Source organism: Megalobrama amblycephala, linkage group LG14, assembly GCF_018812025.1.
Source record: "Megalobrama amblycephala isolate DHTTF-2021 linkage group LG14, ASM1881202v1, whole genome shotgun sequence".
In the NCBI taxonomy this organism is placed as follows: domain Eukaryota; kingdom Metazoa; phylum Chordata; class Actinopteri; order Cypriniformes; family Xenocyprididae; genus Megalobrama; species Megalobrama amblycephala.
Genome location: NC_063057.1, coordinates 42,756,420 through 42,777,880, shown reverse-complemented (window position 1 = coordinate 42,777,880; position 21,461 = coordinate 42,756,420). Strand labels below are relative to the sequence as shown.

The following is a 21,461-nucleotide window of genomic DNA, read 5'->3' as shown; positions in this document are numbered from 1 at the left end:
AGCATTCTCTGCAGAAGTTTAAAATTTGATTGAGTGTTTTGTTGCAAAGCATGCCATGGCTTTACGCAACAGAAACTTGCTAATGATCTGAACAGCAACACAGTTGGTTCCATGAACCAACTTCAACGGGCTCCCATTTGCACTTTCAAAAACAAAAGCAGTGTGTGCCCACAGTGGAGCCCAATTACATTGACTTAGCAAAGTGAGTGAGAAGACGTACATTGAAAGTCACGGCTCTCAGTTTTTGAAATTTTAAGAAAAATTCAAGAAGCATTTATGTTTACTTTGTCAGCTTCCTCATAGTGATAGACTCCTATAAGAGGAAAAAGACAGCTGAGACCAGTATACTGAGATGTTTCAAGTACCAAGAATCAAGCACGGTGAATAACAAGAAAGCAATGAAGCTCTCCATTCTGATGCTTTTCGATATCTAAACTCTGATCAATATTTACATTTTACAGGTCAACTAATCTAATTTCTATAATGTGCCGATTTATGTGTTTTAGGATGAGTTTCATAAATGGATTGGAAATCAGATCATATGCATACTCATTCTATGCATACGCATTCTCATGTGATCGGGTTGATTTTAAAGGGATAGTTCACCCAAAAATGAAAATTTGATGTTTATCTGCTTACCCCCAGCGCATCCAAGATGTAGGTGACTTTGTTTCTTCAGTAGAACACAAATGATGATTTTTAACTCCAAACGTTGCCGTCTGTCAGTCATATGATGCATGTCAATGGAAACTTCGTTTATAAGAGTCAAAAAAACATGCACAAACAAGCAAGTCACTACTAGGCATTCATCACTCGTTTCTTTACAGTTTAAATAATAAAGTAGATCGAAAGATAAAATGTCAGTCAAGGAAATAAGAGGTTATTTATAATAGAATAATGTTAGGACATTAAAATTTAAATTGCACACTTAAAATGGTAGGGAAACACACGTAGGGAAACGTGAACAATGTCATGTTGAAGAAACTATACCTCATGTGATTCTTGAATGTATTAAGTATGAACAAGAACAATATGATAGAAGAATTAAATGTTAAGGTTTTAACTAATTGATTATAAAATAATCAAGTGAAATTAATAGTAAAGCCTTTGATTTTATTAGGGAGACTAGGCTGATAAATAGAATATAAAGCTTGTCTGTTCCACACTCCGGACCAGAAGGTGGCGGTAATGCACCTATTACGCTGCTTACCAGCCGCCGTAGAAGAAGAACACGTCATCAGGCTCGGCTGAATAAAGGTTTGTATTTCTAAACATTTAAAGTGTTTAACTGGTTTACAAACCGTTCAGACAATGTTATAGTTTTTGGAAGCGTTGTAAAATTAATGGATTGTTAATCTGTGTACATTGTAATGCTATTTTTTGTGAGTAAAGCGCATCCACACAGAAGTAAAAGGCAAGATGCTCATATTTACTTGCTTAATAACTGACGTCCCTAATATGATATAATTTAATGTACATTAAATGTTCATAAGGGTTTTCGTTATGGAAGTTGCCTTTTCTGTCACAAACAGCTCGTGCACTTTGAAACACCAAAAAAGCTAAATAATGCTTTAATTCGCCATCATTGAGAAAAACGGAGAAAATCAACAAATACAAATTAAAAAGTGAAACACTTTCAGTCAGTCTATTTTCTATATTTTTATAGAAACAAAAAGATATAAGGTATAATCCAAAACAAACAAATACAAAGATAGTTACAAGATAATCCTTAATTAATGGATCCATTAAAAACAAAACATAACCAGCCAATGTTCAAAACTATCTCCTTACCTTAGCCTGATTCACAATAGTACAACTGTAATAATATTTTATAATAAAATTATACTGGTGGATTTCTGCAGATTTCAGCAGTTCGTCTTTGCGTCATTACGTCACATCAGTAAACAGAAAGGAAGGAGTCCCAGCTAGATTACGCATCCCAGGTGAAAAAAAATGTACACTTCCATAATGTACTTAAAATGCTCTATTTTCACGTAATAATTTTGTACTTAATATACTAAAAATTCTTTTTTAGTACTTAAGATAATCTTAAGAATATCTAAGTGAACTCAACTGTGAAATTTTGAGACACCATGAAATATGAACTAAAATATACTGTCCCTGTATTTAAAAATGTATAGTATACTTGAACCCATAGTGTACTACAAGTGATAACTAAGGTAGGACATCCTATCATTGCGTTCGGACAAAGGTTTTTGGTCCTAAGGGTTCAACAGAAGATTTATGTACATGTTTTAATATTAAGACCACTTTTATAACTGATTGCTATCAGGATGTGAAGAGTTTCAACCAGAAAAACAAAGTAAAAAAAAAAATGCTTACCCTTCTTTGTACTCTCATGCTGACTGACTCCCTTAGCAGTGCATTGAACTAGAGATTTAGTTTGGATTTATTTTTCTTTTTGTTCATAATTCTCATTTTAATTAGGACAGAGTGTCCGAACACACAGAAAAACTCCTGGTGAAGCAGCTGAGATCCATGTGACATACAAGATGGCGTTGATTAAACAGGAGAGTGAAGAAATGAAGATTGAAGAAGTATTCAGTTTGAAACAAGACGATACTGAGAAACAAATAGGTTGGTTTCATTCTCAAAGATGAACTCATTTAAAATGCAGGAATGATATATTTTTAGAAAATGTCCTATGAGTGTCCTACGAGTGTCCACAGAGGGCTGTGATGATAAAATGATTATTGATGCATCTTTTTTTCCTATACAGGATTTCTTTTTTTCCCCTGAATGACACTAGGTGAATCTTTAGGCACCTCACCATCCGATTCCATAACGATTCTTGATCTACTTTTTTTTCTTTCTTTTTTTTTGACAATTGATTAATCTGTCAGTTATTTTAGTATTTTAGTTTTTTTTTAGGAAATTCTATTAATTGGATGAAAAATCTTAAAATTATACATTAAAAATATATTTTAATTGAAAATTATTTTTCAATCCAATGTTTTAAATAATGTTATTCACATCCTGCCCAATGCTGCCCTCCAAACAATGTGTAATATAAAGCCTATGAAAATAATATAGCATGTAGGCTATGCTGTACATCACAAGCAAAAAAGGGCTAAAATATTATATTCCATACCTACAAACAATGATTGCCTTCTATTTTAAAGCAAAAATTAAAACGGCAAACAACAGCACAAAATGTTAACTTGTATGAGGTATGAAGGTCATTCACTCATCTGAACATAGTACTTGTATTACATTAATGGGCTATTTCAACAATACTGTTACTGTGCATATAAACATGATCACTTTTGTTATATGTATTTTTTAACCTACACTTAATTACTAACAAAAAAAAATATTTGAGCAAAATGTGTATTTTTCAGTTAGAATTATTACACTCCTATTCTACTGCGCTCCGTCTGTGCCGACCGGTGCTCGTTCACTGAAGTATGTGATGTTTAACAAGATGCTTGTTGTCAGAATATGGAAAATGGAAATACTTGCGGGACTTTCTAACATTTGCAGACTGGAGACGCATGATCGACAAACCCTTGATTTCAAACTATGCTGCGCTATATTCACAGGGTGGTCACAGGTCCATAAAGTTTTCTCAATAAAAGGCCTTAAGTATTAAAATGTCTTGCCCCCAGTTTCACAGACAAGGCTTAAACTAGTCCCAGACTAAAAGGCATGTTTGAGCAGTTTTAACTGAACGCAACTTGCACTCTCGTGGTAGTTGAAGCCGGTGCTTGGAAATGTCTATGAGGCAAACTGTGCCTTGTGTCAGAGATATGTCAAACTCTGTAGTGTACAATGGGCATTAAGGCGGTGGAATCACAAACACAGAGTGCAGGGCTCAACATTAAATCTTGTCAAGTGTATTTTTTAAGGGGCAAGTGAAAGAGAATTTTACTTGCCCAACCGGACAAATAGCCTGATTAAAACTTAGTAACAAAATAATCAGTGAGCACAAACTCACCAGATTACTGAGTGTCCTGTTGGTTACTTCATTTTAGCCATTAATTAATTTGAGAAAAATACTGTAAGACAAGGAGTCAAAAATTTGCCATTTAAACCATTGGCTTATTGGATATAGAATCTAAAGCAGTGGTTGGCAAGGTGGGGGTGCCAGCAATAATATCTGGCTAGCATCCGCAGTTTATATAAGAGCAACATAGTTTATTAAGAGCATGACTCATGACCCACATATGTGTTTTAGCAAGGCGGTCTGTGTTGCAAGTTGGTGAATGAAGATACTTGTCAAGTCACTACTCCACTTTATTTATTTATCCAGTGTAAAACCCGGACACTGCAACACAAATGTGGCACAATGTGATTTTCATCAATTAATTTAAATTATGCCTGACTATGTTCTGGCCCACCATCCAGTGGTGAGATTTTTTTTGGCCCGATGCCGAACTTAATTGCCGACCCCTGATCTAAATCGAGTTCCCAAACTTTTCAGTCCACGACCCCGAAAATAACTATGCCAGTGACTCATGACTCCCACTATCTTTGGAGGTGGTTAAAGTACACAAACATTGTGCGCAATGTTTCACACATAGGCCTACTTTGTTTGCAGTGCGCCAGTATTAACGGTAGAGCGTTCAAACTGCACATGGATGCTGTCCGTTCCAGGAGCGCTATGTCTGGAGCAGTGCAGCGATTACGCAAAGTCTATTTTTCTTGCGCTGCACAGCGCTGAATTAAAATGATTGCGCATTGTTCGCATTAAAATAAACATGTATCGACATGAAAAACTAGTAATTTCACCACAGATGCATATAATTTAAAGTCTCTATTACACAGTTAACACTTTTTTTTGCATTGGGTAAAGCAAGGAAAATGACACCTTAAGGCCGGAACACACCAAGCCGACATCGACGAACTAGTGGTGACGAAAGCAGACTGTGGGGTTGGTTCACGTCGGCAGCGCCTGTGTCCAGAGTTGCCCTGACACACCAAACCGACGCTCAACACACAACGGCCAAGTAGCACGTCATTCTGCGCCTGCGCAAGATGAAATGCCTTTCCGTACCAGCAGGTGGCTGTATCTGAACGGCCAATCCGAATGATCAGATGGCCCGACAGACCGACAAGCTCCGACACCGATTCAACAATTCGAATCGGCCGAAAAAAGCAGACGAGCACCAACTTCAGAAGACGGTGCGGAACACGCTGAGAAAACTTAGATGGCCGACAAATGAAAACTGCCCGACGGCCAACCGTTGGCTTGGTGTGTTCAGGCCTTTACCTGGCATTTAGGTGAACAAGAAGACAGCATAAAGATAGCATAAGATAACCCACTGTAAATGTTTCTCTTTGTGAGGTTTGTTTAGTGGTGGTTAAAATGCATGTTTATGCACATCTGTCAGCCTGCATGGAGAGCTTGTTGAGACTCCAGAGATACCAGCAGCCTGTTTGCTGCTCAACACTGGCTTTTTTTTATAACTTCCCTTTTAATACAATTAATTTTTTTGACAGGAACTTTCCTTAATATGCCTTCTCTGCTGTGCTCTTAATCACTCACAAATCTTATAATACAGGTCCTTCTCAAAAAATTAGCATATTGTGATAAAAGTTCGTTATTTTCCATAATGTAATGATAAAAATTAAACTTTCATATATTTTAGATTCATTGCACACCAACTGAAATATTTCAGGTCTTTTATTGTTTTAATACTGATGATTTTGGCATACAGCTCATGAAAACCCAAAAAAATCTCAAAAAATTAGCATATTTCATCTGACCAATAAAAGAAAAGTGTTTTTAATACAAAAAAAGTCAACCTTCAAATAATTATGTTCAGTTATGCACTCAATACTTGGTCGGAAATCCTTTTGCAGAAATGACTGCTTCAATGCGGCGTGGCATGGAGGCAATCAGCCTGTGGCACTGCTGAGGTGTTATGGAGGCCCAGGATGCTTCGATAGCGGCCTTAAGCTCATCCAGAGTGTTGGGCCTTGCATCTCTCAACTTTCTCTTCACAGTATCCCACAGATTCTCTATGGGGTTCAGGTCAGGAGAGTTGGCAGGCCAATTGAGCACAGTAATACCATGGTCAGTAAACCATTTACCAGTGGTTTTGGCACTGTGAGCAGGTGCCAGGTCGTGCTGAAAAACGAAATCTTCATCTCCATAAAGCTTTTCAGCAGATGGAAGCATGAAGTGCTCCAAAATCTCCTGATAGCTAGCTGCATTGACCCTGCCCTTGATAAAACACAGTGGACCAACACCAGCAGCTGACATGGCACCCCAGACCATCACTGACTGTGGGTACGTGACACTGGACTTCAGGCATTTTGGCATTTCCTTCTCCCCAGTCTTCCTCCAGACTCTGGCACCTTGATTTCTGAATGACATGCAAAACTGAGCAACAGTCCAGTGCTGCTTCTCTGTAGCCCAGGTCAGGCGCTTCTGCCGCTGTTTCTGGTTCAAAAGTGGCTTGACCTGGGGAATGCGGCACCTGTAGCCCATTTCCTGCACACGCCTGTGCACGGTGGCTCTGGATGTTTCTACTCCAGACTCAGTCCACTGCTTCCGCAGGTCCCCCAAGGTCTGGAATCGGTCCTTCTCCACAATCTTCCTCAGGGTCCGGTCACCTCTTCTCGTTGTGCAGCGTTTTTTGCCACACTTTTTCCTTCCCACAGACTTCCCACTGAGGTGCCTTGATACAGCACTCTGGGAACAGCCTATTCGTTCAGAAATTTCTTTCTGTGTCTTACCCTCTCGCTTGAGGGTGTCAATGATGGCCTTCTGGACAGCAGTCAGGTCGACAGTCTTACCCATGATTGCGGTTTTGAGTAATGAACCAGGCTGGGAGTTTTTAAAAGCCTCAGGAATCTTTTGCAGGTATTTAGAGTTAATTAGTTGATTCAGATGATTAGGTTAATAGCTCGTTTAGAGAACCTTTTCATGATATGCTAATTTTTTTAGATTTTGGGTTTTCATGAGCTGTATGCCAAAATCATCAGTATTAAAACAATAAAAGACCTGAAATATTTCAGTTGGTGTGCAATGAATCTAAAATATATGAAAGTTTAATTTTTATCATTACATTATGGAAAATAATGAACTTTTATCACAATATGCTAATTTTTTGAGAAGGACCTGTAATTTGATAATCTCCATTCAGTTTCAGACAATATTAGTTGTTTTCATGCCTTTTGCACAACATTGTACCATTTCATGCTTTTCATCTTCAGAAAGATCTTTCTTCCTCCCATATTGCATGAGAACTGTGACTTGCTTAATAATGTGGAAAAACCTCTAAGTAGTGTTTCTATCGACCTGGCAAATTATTTTGTCTGAGATTGATACCAGTTATCTAAAAAATAGATAAATAAACAAACATTTTCTTAGAAAAGCTAAAATCAGAAATCAGAATCAGAAGGAGCTTTATTGCCAGGTATGTTGTTTACACATACTAGGAATTTGTTTTAGTGACAGAAGCTCCACAGTGCAACAGAGTGACAGCGACAAGACAAGACACATAATAAAAAGAATAAATAATATACAAATTTACAAGATAGACGAAGTGCAAAAAAAGCAAAAAACAATATATAATATAGACAATTTGTATGTACATTTATATGTGCAAATTTGTAATATAAATAAGCGTTTTAAGTAAATAATGTGTAATAGTGTTGTGTGTTCTGTGTTAGTCAAGTGTTCATGAGATGGATTGCTTGAGGGAAGAAACTGTTCCTGTGTCTGGTCTTTCTGGTGCTCAGGGCTCTGTAGCATCGACCAGATGGCAACAGTTCAAAGAGGGAGTGTGCTGGATGTGAGGGGTCCAGAGTGATCTTATTTTCCCTTTTTCTCAATCTGGATGAGTACAGTTCTTGGAGAGTGGGGAGGGTTGTACCAATGATTCGCTCAGCAGACCGGACTACCCTCTGTAGTCTTTTGAGGTCAGATTTGGTAGCTGAGCTGAACCAAATGGTAATTGAAGTGCAGAGGATGGATTCAATGATGGCAGAGTAGAACTGTTTCAGCAGCTCCTGTGGTAGGTTGAACTTCCTCAGCTGGCGAAGGAAGTACAACCTCTGCTGGGCCTTTTTCACAATGGACTCAATGTGGTTGTCCCACTTAAGGTCCTGGGAGATGGTGGTGCCATGGAACCTGAATGACTCCACTGCTGCCACAGTGCTGTTCATGATGGTGAGTGGGGGGAGAGCAGGGGGATTTCTCCTGGAGTCCATGATCATCTCCACTGTCTTGAGCGTGTTGAGCTCCAGGTTGTTAAGACTGCACCAGACAGCCAGCTGTTCAACCTTCAGTCTGTAAGAAGACTCGTTATCATCTTGGATGTGTGGTGTGGTGTCATCCGCAAACTTCAGGAGCTTGACAGAGGGGTCTTTGGAGGTGCAGTCGTTGGTGTACAGGAAGAAGAGCAGTGGGGAGAGGACACAGCCCTGAGGGGCGCTGGTGCTGATGGTGAGGGTGCTGGATGAGAATTTTCCCAGCCTCACTAGCTGCTGCCTGTCTGTCAGGAAGCTGGTGATCCACTGACAGACAGAGGTGGGCACAGAGAGCTGAGTTAGTTTGGGCTGGAGGAGTGATGGGATGATGGTGTTAAAAGCAGAGCTGAAGTCCACAAACAGGATCCTCACATAAGTCCCTGGTCTGTCCAGATGCTGGAGAACATAATGCAGTCCCATATCGACTGCATCATCCACAGACCTGTTTGCTCGGTAAGCAAACTGCAGGGGGTCCAGTAAGGGTCCAGTGATGTCCTTCAGATAAGCCAGAACCAGTCTTTCAAATGACTTCATGGCCACAGATGTTAGAACCACAGGTCTGTAGTCATTTAGTCCAGTAATTTTAGGTTTCTTTGGGATGGGGATGATGGTGGAGCATTTGAAGCTGTAGGGGACTTCACACAGCTCCAGTGATCTGTTGAAGATCTGTGTGAAGATGGGGGCCAGCTGGTCAGTGCAGGTTTTCAGACAGGCTGGTGAAACGCTGTCTGGGCCTGGTGCCTTTCTTCTCTTGTTCTTTCTGAAGACCTGGCGCACATCATCTTCACTGAACTGAATTGCAGGTGTGGGGGAGAGGGGGGTTGTTGGAGGTGTGAATGGTGATTTTTCAAACCTGCAATAAAACTCATTCAGATCGTCTGCCAGTCGTTGATTCTCCACAGAGCTGGGGGATGGTGTCTTGTAGTTGGTGATAACTTTCAGACCTTTCCACACTGAAGCTGTGTCATTAGAAGAGAACTGATTCCGAAGTTTATCAGAATAATTCCTCTTTGCCACTCTGATCTCCTTTTCCAGTGTGTATTTGGCCTGTTTGTACAAGTCTCTGTCCTCTTTTCTGGAAGCATCTTTTTTGGCCTGACGGAGCCAAAGTTTTGCTGTGAACCAGGGTTTGTCATTGTTGTAAGTTAAATGAGTCTTTGTAGGAATGCACAGATCCTCACAGAAACTGATATATGAAGTTACAGTCTCTGTGAGCTCATCCAGATCAGTGGCAGCAGCTTCAAAAACACTCCAATCAGTCCGTTCGAAACAGGCTTGTAAAGCTCGCTCTGTTTCGGTGGTCCATCTCTTTACAGTCTTTGCTACAGGTTTAGCTGATTTCAGTTTCTGCCTGTAGGTCGGTATGAGATGAACTAGACAGTGATCAGAGAGCCCCAAAGCTGCCCGTGGGACAGAGTGATATGCATCCTTTATTGCTGTGTAACAATGGTCGAGTATATTACTGTCTCTGGTGGGACAGGTAACATGCTGTCTGTGTTTGGGCACTTCACGTGAGAGAATCGCTTTATTAAAGTCCCCGAGAATGATTAGAACAGAGTCCGGGTGTTGTTGCTCGCTCTCTGTGATCATATCAGCAAGTATCTGTAAAGCCGAGCTCACATGCACTTGCGGAGGAATGTAGACACTGACCAGAATGAACGAGCAAAACTCCCGCGGCGAATAGAACGGTTTGCAGTTAATGAAGAGTGTTTCAAGATCTGGACAGCATATCTTCTTTAACACCGTTACATCTGAACACCACCTTCTGTTGATGTAAAAGCATGTCCCGCCACCACGTGATTTCCCCGTTGATTCTGCGTCGCGATCTGATCTAAACAGCTGAAAGCCCGGCAGACTTAACACACTGTCCGGAATGGCGTCGTTTAGCCAGGTTTCCGTGAAGCACAGAGCAGCCGAGTTCGAGAAATCCTTATTTGTCCAGGAGAGCAGGAGTTCGTCTGTCTTGTTGGGCAGAGAGCAGAGATTCGCCAGATGGATGCTAGGCAGCGGCGTTCTTAATCCACGCTGTCTGAGCTTCACGAGGGCGCCAGCGTGCTTTCCCCGTCTGCGCGTCCTGAAGCATCTAAACAGTGCTGCTGCTCCGCCAACTACAACATTCAACAAAAATCTCATGGATCCTTTCATAATGTAGACAGTTTCATTGATTTATAATGGCATCGATCTTTACTTGCTTTCTATATGTATACTTTCTGATTGTTTAACTGTATGTCAAATGATCTGTGAATTAATAGAAAAGTTGCAGGGCTATTATTTTTATGTAAAGTGTTACTTTGTTCATAATTTAATTCCTTTTCAAATCAGTGACTTTTTACAGATAATATTTTTAGGGTGATATTACGTACTGTTTCTTTGTATTTATTTTGGATTTATTGTCAGAACTGAGCTCGCAGTTCACATAGGTTGGGTACTTTGTACTGTATGTGTGATGACCGTGTTTGTCCACATGTTTTTGGTTTTGATGCTTTTTTTTTGGTTAACTATTTTGATGTCTTTTGCTTTGTGCCATTAAACTGTTGTCAACTTGTCTTTTTTCACTTTAGACATGATGGCCCTGAAAGAGAAGGGTTAAGAGCTGAATGAAATGGAAGAGAAAGATCATGATGAAACACAGTCTACACAGATTGAAAAGACATCACGACAAAGAGCTAAAAAGACAGGAAATAAAAAGAAATTCACCTGTCAACAATGTGGAAAGAGTTTTGATCAGCGTGGAAACCTTAAAGTTCACATGAGACTTCACACTGGAGAGAAGCCTCACACCTGCAACCAATGTGGAAAGAGTTTCAATGAAAAAGGAAACCTTAAAAAGCACATGAGGATTCACACTGGAGAGAAGCCTTACACCTGTCAACTATGTGGAAAAAGTTTTGCTCAAAAAGGAAAAATTAAAATCCACATGAGAATTCACACTGGAGAGAGCTCTCTTACCTGCCAACTGTGTGGAAAGTATTTCAGTGAAAAGGAAAACCTTCGAACCCACATGAGAATTCACACAGACTCTCTCACCTGCAAACAGTGTGGAAAGATTTTCACTCAAACAGGAAACCTTAAAAACCACATGAGAATTCACAATGCACATAACTCTTTCACCTGTCAACAGTGTGGAAAGGGTTTCACTCAAAAAGCAAACCTAAAAGCCCACATGAGAATTCACACTGGAGAAAAGCCTTTCACCTGCCAACAGTGTGGAAAGAGTTTCAGTGAAAAGGGACATCTTAACAAGCACATGAGGATTCACAGTGGAGAGAAACCTTTTACTTGCAAACTCTGCGGGAAGTGCTTCTCACAGGAGCTTATCCTTAGGTATCACATGAACGCTCACACTGGAAAAAAGCCATTCGTATGTAGTCAATGTGGAAAGAGTTTCATACATAAAGTGGAGCTTGAGACCCACATGAGAGTTCACACTGGAGAGAAGCCGTTCAAATGTGATCAGTGTAAAAAAAGTTTCAGAGGTCAAATAAACCTTAATAGGCATGTGATGAGGATGCACACAAGAGAGAACTGTTTTCAATGTCGTCAGTGCGGAAAAAGAATCAGAGGCATTAATCGTTTCAATGATCATTTAAAAACTCACTCTGGAAAGAAGTCTTTCATGTGCCAACACTGTGGAAAGTATTTTATAAATGAAGGAAAGCTTAAAACTCACTTGAGATTTCGCAATGGAAAAAGGCCTTTGGGATGTGTTAAGCGTGAGAAAAGTTTCACACATAAGAGAGACATGAAACGACATTTGCGAATTCCCTCTGGAGAAAAAAATTTGAAGTGTGATCAGTGTAAGAAAAAATTTCCTTCACCATTACACTTAAAGATACACCTGAGAAGTCACAAAGATTTCAGGCCCTATTCATGTTCATCGTGTGGAAAGACTTTCAAATGGCTCTACAATTTAAAATGGCACCAGAAAATACGTATCTGTTTGAAATACCGGCTGCGTTCACGCCGCAGATGAATGTGGGCCAAATCGATTTTCTGCTCAATGTTTATTTGTTTATTTTTTGGGATGAGACTGTTCACATGACCTTTATATCCTCACTGGCCACTTTATTAAAGATCTCTGTGGTGAAAATCAAGTTTTTAATGTTGTTCATTTGTCTGTGTGGTGGTTTTAAGATGCAAACTTGACACTGACTTGAAGTAAAGCCAATAAAGTTCATGTTTTGTCCTTTGAAATATTTTAATACTATAAATGATAGCTAAAACAATATTGCTCTGAGCGTGTGACCATGATTCGTGTGCATATTCGCACGTCAAGTTCTGAGAGAGCTATTCGGTCCATTATAAATTCTGATTTTGGCCGCCTCTGGAATGGATCAAACCATAGATTTTAGCCTACCTGGTAACTTCAAGTAAATACGCTGGAAATCCGCGCTCATTCAAGGATATATTCAGAGATTTATGTCATGTACGGAGAAGGCACGGGCGCCTGCAGAATTTCATCCTGAATGTTTTGTTTTAAATCTGATCTCTAAAAAGCAATGGAATTGTCAAACATTTAATGCATGTTCACAGATGAAAACGGCTGCTTGTTCTCTCTATACTGTCTGTAATTCCAATTCCAATACGACTTGAGTAAAAGTCTTAAAGTATGTGATTTTAACAGTACTTAAGTATTTTACTCATGCTGAATGTAGGTTCAAAGATGCACTAGTCCTCGACACCTGAGAGACATGCCAGTGAAAATAAGAAACAATTGATTTGTAAGATTAAAAAAGTAATGTTTATTTTCTAAAAACAAAAGAAAACTGAACACCTCAATATTGCAATAAATCAAGGTTGTCACAACAACCTCTTAAACGTCTCAGTTAAGCTCAAGTGCACAAAAAAGCCATAAGTAAACCAATATTCTTCATAAAGATCTTGTCAATACAGCGGATAAATAAGTAAAATTAAATAGTCAAAGTGTACTTGCACTGGATATCCTGGTTTCGGTCTCATCACCGGCTGCAGTCATGACCTCATCTCCTAAATCAAACACCTGCGATTCAGCAACTACCTGCTAATGCACTCGCATTCATGTAAAGTAACTGTTGACAAGTGAGCGAGTGGAGGCAGGGCTGATTTGCATATTAATTGATCCGTGTATATTAAATGAGGCAAGGGTGTAGAGTTACACTCAAGCTATTTTAAGGCATGAAGAAATTTTTTTCACTTTAATTTTTTTTAAATGTCATTTTGGTGATTAAAGATTACAGATTAAAGAGTTTTAAGGGATAAAGTAATTGACTACAGGGGGACTTTAAATACACTTGTTACTGCTTGTTAATGCAAATATCTAATCATCCAATCACATGGCAGCAATTGAATGCATTTAGGCATGTAGACATGGTCAAGATGATCTGCTGAAGTTCAAACTGAGCATCAGAATGGGGAAGAAAGATGATTTTAGTGACTTTGAATGTGGAAAGGTTTTTGGTGGTCTGAGTATTTCAGAAACTGCTGATCTACTGGAATTTTCACGTACAACCATCTCTAGGATTTTCAGAGAATGCTCAGAAAAAGAAAATATCCAGTGAGTGACTGTTCTGTGGATGAAAAGGCCTTGTTGATGGCAGAGGAGAATGGCAAGACTGTCAAGTGAGGTTTTTGCAACTCCAAACACAAAACACTTCGAACCTTGAAACAGATGGGCAGCAGATCCAGAAGATCACACAAGAGTGCCACTCCTGACAGCTTAGAACAAGAAAGCAATTTGGATGGGTTCAATAACATTGGATGATTGGAATGCCTGGACTAATGAGTCTCGATTTCTGCTGTGACATTCACATGATTGGGTTATAATTTGGTGAAAACAACAATCAACAATCTTGCCTTGTATCAACGGTTCAGGCTTGTGGTGATGGTATGGGGGATAACTGCTTTGCACACTTTGGGGCACATGATACCAACTGAGCATTGTTAATTGCTACAGCCTACCTGAGTATTGTTGCTCACCATGTCCATCCCTTTATGACCACAGTGAATCCATCTTCTGATGACTACTTACAGCAGGATAACGCATTGTGTCACAAAGCTCAGGTCATCGCAAACTGTGTTCTTGAACATGAAAATTAGTTCACTGTACTCAAATGGCCTCCAGAGTCATCAGATCTCAATCCAATAGAGCAGCTGTGGAATGTGGTGGAATGGGAGATTCACATGATGGATGTGCAGCCAACAAACCTGCAACAGTTATATACTATAATGTCACTATGGAAATAAATTACCAGCACATTTTCAGCACATTTTGAAACTATGCCACAAAGAATTACGGCAGTTCTGAAGGCAAAGATCTGGTACTAGCAAGTTGTACCTAATAAAGTGGTAGCTGTATGTGACCCATATCAGATCATAATATGATCAGCTATAACACTCCACTCTTTTTGTCACATCTATCATGTAGTGAGTGCTTGCAGTAGACACCCTGTAATTACCCTTGTATAGAGGCATTGCTCCATTTCATATTTTGATTCTATCAATATATTAATTTAACTTCTGTTTTGAAACAAAATGCTGCCATGTAAATAAAGACAAACTGAATGGAAAAATGTGCATTGCACTGCATTATTTGATTCATCTTTAGTGAATGCATACACAGGTTTAAATGGGTAATTTAGTGTAAATTCAACCAGAGGCCCCCGGGTAAAAAAATATGTTGATGTTCATGTGGAAGAGCTAAATAATTGAAGAAAAAGATAAACTATGGATGAGTAATTATTGTTTAATTCACTGTTTTGTTGAGGGGGGAGGTTATGGATTTGTTTTATTTTTACACAGAGGCAGGTGAGTCTATTCATAAATTCACTATAATCTTATTGTAATTAAAAAATGGAGGGAAAAAGCACTTTCTGTGTTTTTTTCTCACAAAGTTGGTGTGCCTATAACTCAAGAAGTATTAGAAGTATCTCAATATCCTTTCAGATTCTGGTTCTTAATGAAGTTTCAGATATTGGTTTGGGAGGAGTCTAATCATTCAGTCATAGACAAGATGGCGTTCCCCTGTATGCGACACAGAATAGCTCTCCGAGTCAAGCTGTACCTAGTTTTTGTTAGCGTCGTTACTGTCCTTTAATGTATGGTATGTTAGAGCTCATGTTAAGTTTGATCAAGGGACTTTGTTACAAATAGGAGAACTGCAGTTCATCCGGTAAGTATTCACTCACTTTTTGTAATGTTATAGCCAAAATGGATCAAATTCATTATTTTCCTCAAAATTCTACAAACAATACCCCATAATGACATTGGGAAAGAAGTTTGTTTGAAATCTTTGCAAAATTTATTAGAAATAAAAAAAAACAAAAAATCACATGTACAGGTGTCATGATCACCTACTGGAGTGCCTTTGATTAGCCATCTGAGGCCACTCCACCCCAGGCTTTTGCCACTAACTCAGACTCCATTTCCCATAACCCACTTTCCGGACTCATTATCACTTCATTGCACCCAGCTGTCTTGAGTTATGTTATTAGTGTCTGTCTTTTTATACTGAGTTTGTTTCTGCCTTCGTTATTGAGGTTTAACTATTGTTACATCCATGTTTGAGCACTCTGAATTCTTGTTTCTCTGTTTGGTTTTTGTTTTCTTGTTTTGTGTGGACTGATTTATGGTTTTAACTCTTGCCTGGATGTCCTACGATTTTGGATTGCCCTTATTAAAGCTGCACTTGGATCTTACCTGCAAGTCTCAGAGCATTACGTGACATAAACCTCGATCAATTTAGATCCAGCAGTATGGGGATTCAGGTTGTTCCTCCGGCCACTCAGAAGGAGCGGATGGTTTGACTTTGGGCTTTGACAGCACTGCACCAACAGGGGACTTTTTGACTTTTTGGACTATGACATGGGGCTGGATTATAATGATGTTGCTCTTAAGGAGATCTTTAATAAATGCCTTGATGACCCTTTGCCTTAAGTGGGAGATGGATGGACTTCAGATCCTAAATTTTTGGAACTTTGTCAGATATCTCCACCATCAAAGCCATTGGGCAACACCTGGTCAACCAGAACCCTTCTGTAGAGACTTCCCTACTGTCCCTCCCTCATTGAGTCAAGGCCCTGGCTTTCTAAATCCCACTGGGAGGTGCAGGGTAAGGAGAAAGTAGAAACCCAATGAGTCCGCTACAGAACCGGCTCCAGCCTGTGAGTCCGCTCCAGAGCCTGCTCCAGCCCGTGAGTCCACTCCAGAGCCTGCTCCAGCCTGTGAGTCCACTCCAGAGCCTGCTCCAGCCCGTGAGTCTGCTCCAGAGCTTGCTCCAGCCCGTGAGTCTGCTCCAGAGCTCGCTCCAGTCCGTGAGTCCGCTCCAGAGCCCACAGCCGAAATGGCTGTCACGACTGAACCCTCTGAGACTGCAGTGCTGGCCATTATGGCCACAGCCATTTGGTGTGTGTAGGCTGTGTACACATCAGTTCCAGCCCATGACCCCACTACAGAGCCCACTCCAGTCCACAAGTTCATTCCAGAGTTTGTGTCTGTCCTTGAGCCCAGCCTTGAGACAGATTAACTTTCTGTCTGCCCTGTTATGACTGTCGAGGTCATTCCTGAACTGTCTGCCTGCCTCAAGACCAGAGAGGAGGTTCTTGATGGAGCCTTGGAGTACATTCCTGAGCCGCCTACCTATCCTGTTTTGGCCAACCTCTTTGTGCTCAATGTTTCAGTTTTGTCTGATCATCTGTGTTGGCCTGTAGATTCACCGGATCCACCGTGGAGGTCTACAGCTCCATCTGTACGGCTGTGGTGGTCGTCTGGTCCACCGTGGAGATCTTCAGGCCGTCTGTGCTGCTGTGGTGGTCGTCTGCACCACCGTGGGGACCTTCAGACCTGTCTGCTGCGCTGTGGTGGTCGTCTGTGCCACCGTGGAGGTCTTCAAGCCGGTCTGCAGTGCTGTGGTGGTCATCTGCGGGGATCTTCAAGCCCGTTGCTGCTTCTTTGGTGGCAGCTTTCCCCGCACTGGCCACATGACTGTTCTGTTCTGCCCTGGCCGTCTGGTAGGCCTTCACCTATAGTTCCCCTGCCCCTACATGGACCTGGCCCACCATGCCTGATCCTCCTCTGTTCCACCTCCCTCCTTTAAATTTTTGTTTTGGCCCTTGTGGAGCATTTGGAATCTGCTCCTTAAAGAAGGGGTAAAGTCATGAACACCTACTGGAGTGCCTTTGATTAGCCACCTGAGGCCACTCCACCCCAGACTTTTGCCACTATCTCAGACTCCATTTCCCATAACCCACTTTCCGTACTCATTATCTCTTCATTGCACCCAGCTGTCTTGAGTTATGTTATTAGTGTCTATTTATACTGAGTTTGTTTCTGCCTTTTGTTATCGAGGTTGGGGAATCTCCTTCGTAGGTATAAAATAAGAATGAATTATTGGGTTAATTTAAAAGGACATAAAGAGTCTCATCCAGTAAAGGGAGTGATTGAAGAATTCTGGGAGCATGGAAACAAAAACATTTGGATGGATTGCTAAAAGGGAAGCACAAGTTGTTTGTATTGCAGACTGATGTTAGCCCAACTGTGATATTATCCAGAATACCACCGTGGATTTTTACTTTACCTATAGTAGATTTTTAAATACAAATAAAAATGAAAGAGAATGAAAAATATTTATTTATTTAAGAAGAACGGGGGGAACAATGCATATTAATGAACATTAAGACAAATGTAAATATGCCAGATTATAGCTTTAGGCTAATTTCCATCTGCAGACCCCCAGGCAGGTAGATGTTACACATAAAAAGAAAGAAAAGAAAAAAAACAAAAAAAACCAAAAACAAAACAAACAAAGCTGTATACACAACACAATAAGACAACACAAACACACTAATACAACAGTCAATATTAAATTACAAAATAGAACAACGACAAGTTAATTAAAAGAAAAGAAAATAAATAAATAAATAATTTACAGGTCATCTGTATTGCACTGAGTCTAAGAGAGAAAGAAAAATAGTGATAAAATATGGATATTGCACAGGCCCGTCTTACCAACTTAACATATTAGAATGCAGTTCACATATGATCGCATGTTTGGGTCTCCCTCAACCACCGCTTCAATTGTGTTTTAAAAGTAATAAAAGTTGTACATTCCCTCACTGAAAGTGGGATTCTGTTCCAGAGCCTTGAGCCCTGAAATGACAGAACATTTTGAGAGAAGGATGTACGTCTATATGGGGGCTCACAATCACCTCTAGCTGTGGCTCGCGTTACTCGTAAACCAGGGCCACTAAGAGATTTCTGTTGGATAAACTCATTCAATGGGGGAGGAGCCAAATTGTGAATAACTTTAAAAATCAACGTTATTCACAATTTGGCTCTTCCCCCATTGAATGAAAGACAATTTGAATATACCTCTAAGAACATTATTGCACAGCAGTATTTGGATCAGATTTATTCATCATGGGTATATATACTGATGGTTCTAAAGACCCTATCTCTGGAAGAACAGCTGCTGCTGTATATATTCCAAAGTTTTAAACTACTATTAAGAAAAGAATAACTGATCATGCAGCCGTGTATGCAGCAGAATGATTTGCTCTGGTGGTTGCACTGCAGTGGGTAGAGGATGTAAAACCAAGTTTAGTAGTAATATGTTCTGACTCTAGGGGGGTTCACACCAGATGCGACAAATAAATTTCACTATTCATGCTTAGTTGGATGTTTGAACATTTTGAGTTTACTCGCTTCTTGAGAGGGGCTTCTGCCAGGCGTCTCCAGTCTCGTTTCTGCACACTTCCTCTGAATAAACACATCAACCTTGTCAGTGGGAAAGTAGTTGTAAAATACTGCGAACTCAATTTGAAAAACTCACTTTGCTGGCTTTAGCTAGCTTGTAGTCTCAATATGTGTATATTGAGCGGATTCGTAAACATCTCTGATTGGCCATTGTGTTGACGCACTCATCGGATATGCCTGTGATTGGCTACAATGATCAACGCGTGGGAGCATTTGAAAGCACACTGAAGTGTTTGAATTTAAAGCGTTTTGAAAGTGGGACCGCGAGCGATTGAAAGCAGGTGTCTAACAGTGGACCGATCTGCGATAGACGCCTGCTTTCAAGCGCTCCCGTGTGTATCTGTGTAAGCGCTTAGTGAAGAGATTAATTGATGACTATTTACAACGTTTTTACAGCGTTGATCATTGAAGCCTATCACAGACATATCCAATGAGCCGTGAAAACAACGGCCAATCAGAGATGTTTATGAATCCACTCAACAGCGCTCAAAGCATATTTTTTAAATTTCAGTACCGACTAGGTACCGAAGTCGGTACTTTTGACAACACTACAAAGATGTATCGTACAGCGATGATGATTTTGTCCTCCATTGTTGTTTTGGATTCCTGCCTGTGCTCGCTACATCGTAATCACGTCACTACTTGAGCAAGCTCCTGATTGTTTAACGTGGTGCGAATATTCACCAAAGTTCCGATTTTTCAACTTGCGTGATTCACGCGAATCATGCGTTATGCGCGTCAAATGCCTGAAACGTTCAATACATGCCACAGGATGTCTATTTGCATTATTTGCATCTTTGCATTGACTTAAAGGTGCCCTAGAATTAAAAATTGAATTTACCTCGGCATAGTTGAATAACAAGAGTTCAGTACATGGAAATGACATACAGTGAGTCTCAAACACCATTGTTTCCTCCTTCTTATATAAATCTCATTTGTTTAAAAGACCTCTGAAGAACAGGCGAATCTCAACATAAAACCGACTGTTACGTAACAGTCGGGGTCATTAATATGTACGCCCCTAATATTTGCATATGCCAGTCCATGTTCAAGCCAGTATTAACGTCTGGATCTGCACAGTTGAATCAACCGACTAGGTAAGCGAGCAAGGACAATAGCGAAAAATGGCAGATGGAGCAATAATAACTGACATGATCCATGATATCATCATATTTTTTAGTGATATTTGTAAATTGTCTTTCTAAATGTTTCGTTAGCATGTTGCTAATGTACTGTTAAATGTGGTTAAAGTTACCATCGTTTCTTATTGTATTCACGGAGACAAGACTGTCATTATTTTCATTTTTTAAACACTTGCAGTCTGTATAATTCATAAACACAACTTCATTATAAATCTTTCCAACAGTGTGTAATGTTAGCTTTAGCCACGGAGCACCATCAAACTCATTCAGAATCAAATGTAAACATCCAAATAAATACCATACTTACGCAATGAGACATGCTGCATGATGAACACTTTGTAAAGATCCATTTTGAGGGTTATATTAGCTGTGTGAACTTTGTTTATGCAGTCTATTAGAGTCGAGAGTTCGGGGGCGGGGAGTACGAGAATTTAAAGGGGCCACAGCCTGAATCAGTGCATATTTAATGATGCCCCAAAATAGGCAGTTAAAAAATGAATAAAAAAATCTATAGAGTATTTTCAGCTGAAACTTCACAGACACCTTCAGGGGACACCTTAGACTTATATTACATCTTTTGAAAACACGTTCTACGGCACCTTTAACATGTAAATCACTCGCGCTTAACGCTTCATTCGCATCTGGTGTGAACACACCATAACGCAGCAATATCAAGCCTTGCAAGTGGAGTAAAATCATCAAGGCAAGACATTACATATGAGATTCTTGCAAGTTTGTTAAGAATAAGTAAATTAAGCTAAATAACATTTTTGTGGATTAATGAAGCGATTGAAAAGCTAGCTACGCAGGCTCTTAAGCATACAGAAATAGATTAAGTAACTCTTATCAAAAATGAGTTTAATGGGAAAACTAAAGAATTAATAAATAATAAATGGCATGAAGTATAGAACTGTGATAGCAAGGGCAGATTCATATATAATATTCAGCAGCATATGGAAGAAATGAAATGGAAGAAGTGTTTTTAGGAATAGAAAAGAAGATACAATTTTATTTCACGCATCCGAATAGGGCATAATAGATTAAATTACTCTGTTAAATTTAGGAAAACCTGAAAAAGGTCAATGTATTTATTGTAAGCATGCAGAAACAATAGACCACGTTTTAATAAAATGAAAAAAAAGGAAAAGGTTAAAGCTTATTAATGAAGTTAAAAAAATGGGTGTTCACAAGCCTTTTGAAAAAACATGCAAAACAAGATAAAATTTATGGTGCTATTATAAAATATATTTAAGAAATAGGAATAGACAGTAGAATTTAGTTGTTGTTTTTTTGTTTGTTTGGGTTTTTTAGCTGTCTATTAGTGCTTCACACTACAGTCCAGTTGGTGGCGGTAAATGCACCAAAATT

At 39.8% G+C, this 21,461-nt stretch overlaps 1 protein-coding gene across 2 annotated transcripts; it reads left to right on the top strand.

Moving 5' to 3' along the window:
- Window positions 1–1,173: 1,173 nt before the first annotated feature.
- Window positions 1,174–12,407, top strand: LOC125245324 (zinc finger protein OZF-like). Of its 2 annotated transcripts, none has more exons than XM_048155851.1 (3): window positions 1,174–1,257; window positions 2,449–2,598; window positions 10,785–12,407. In XM_048155851.1, the coding sequence occupies exon 3, from the start codon at window positions 10,826–10,828 to the stop codon at window positions 12,194–12,196; it is 1,371 nt and encodes a 456-aa protein (XP_048011808.1). In that variant the 5' UTR covers window positions 1,174–1,257; window positions 2,449–2,598; window positions 10,785–10,825; the 3' UTR covers window positions 12,197–12,407. The 2 variants fall into 2 exon arrangements, with proteins under 2 accessions (XP_048011808.1, XP_048011807.1); XM_048155850.1 differs by lacking the exon at window positions 1,174–1,257 and adding an exon at window positions 1,378–1,943.
- The last annotated feature ends 9,054 nt before the right edge of the window (window positions 12,408–21,461 follow it).

Bases quoted from the DNA above. Each gene is read 5' to 3' on its own strand.
- LOC125245324 (XM_048155851.1), top strand. From the start codon at position 10,826: ATGGAAGAGAAAGATCATGATGAAACACAGTCTACACAGATTGAAAAG.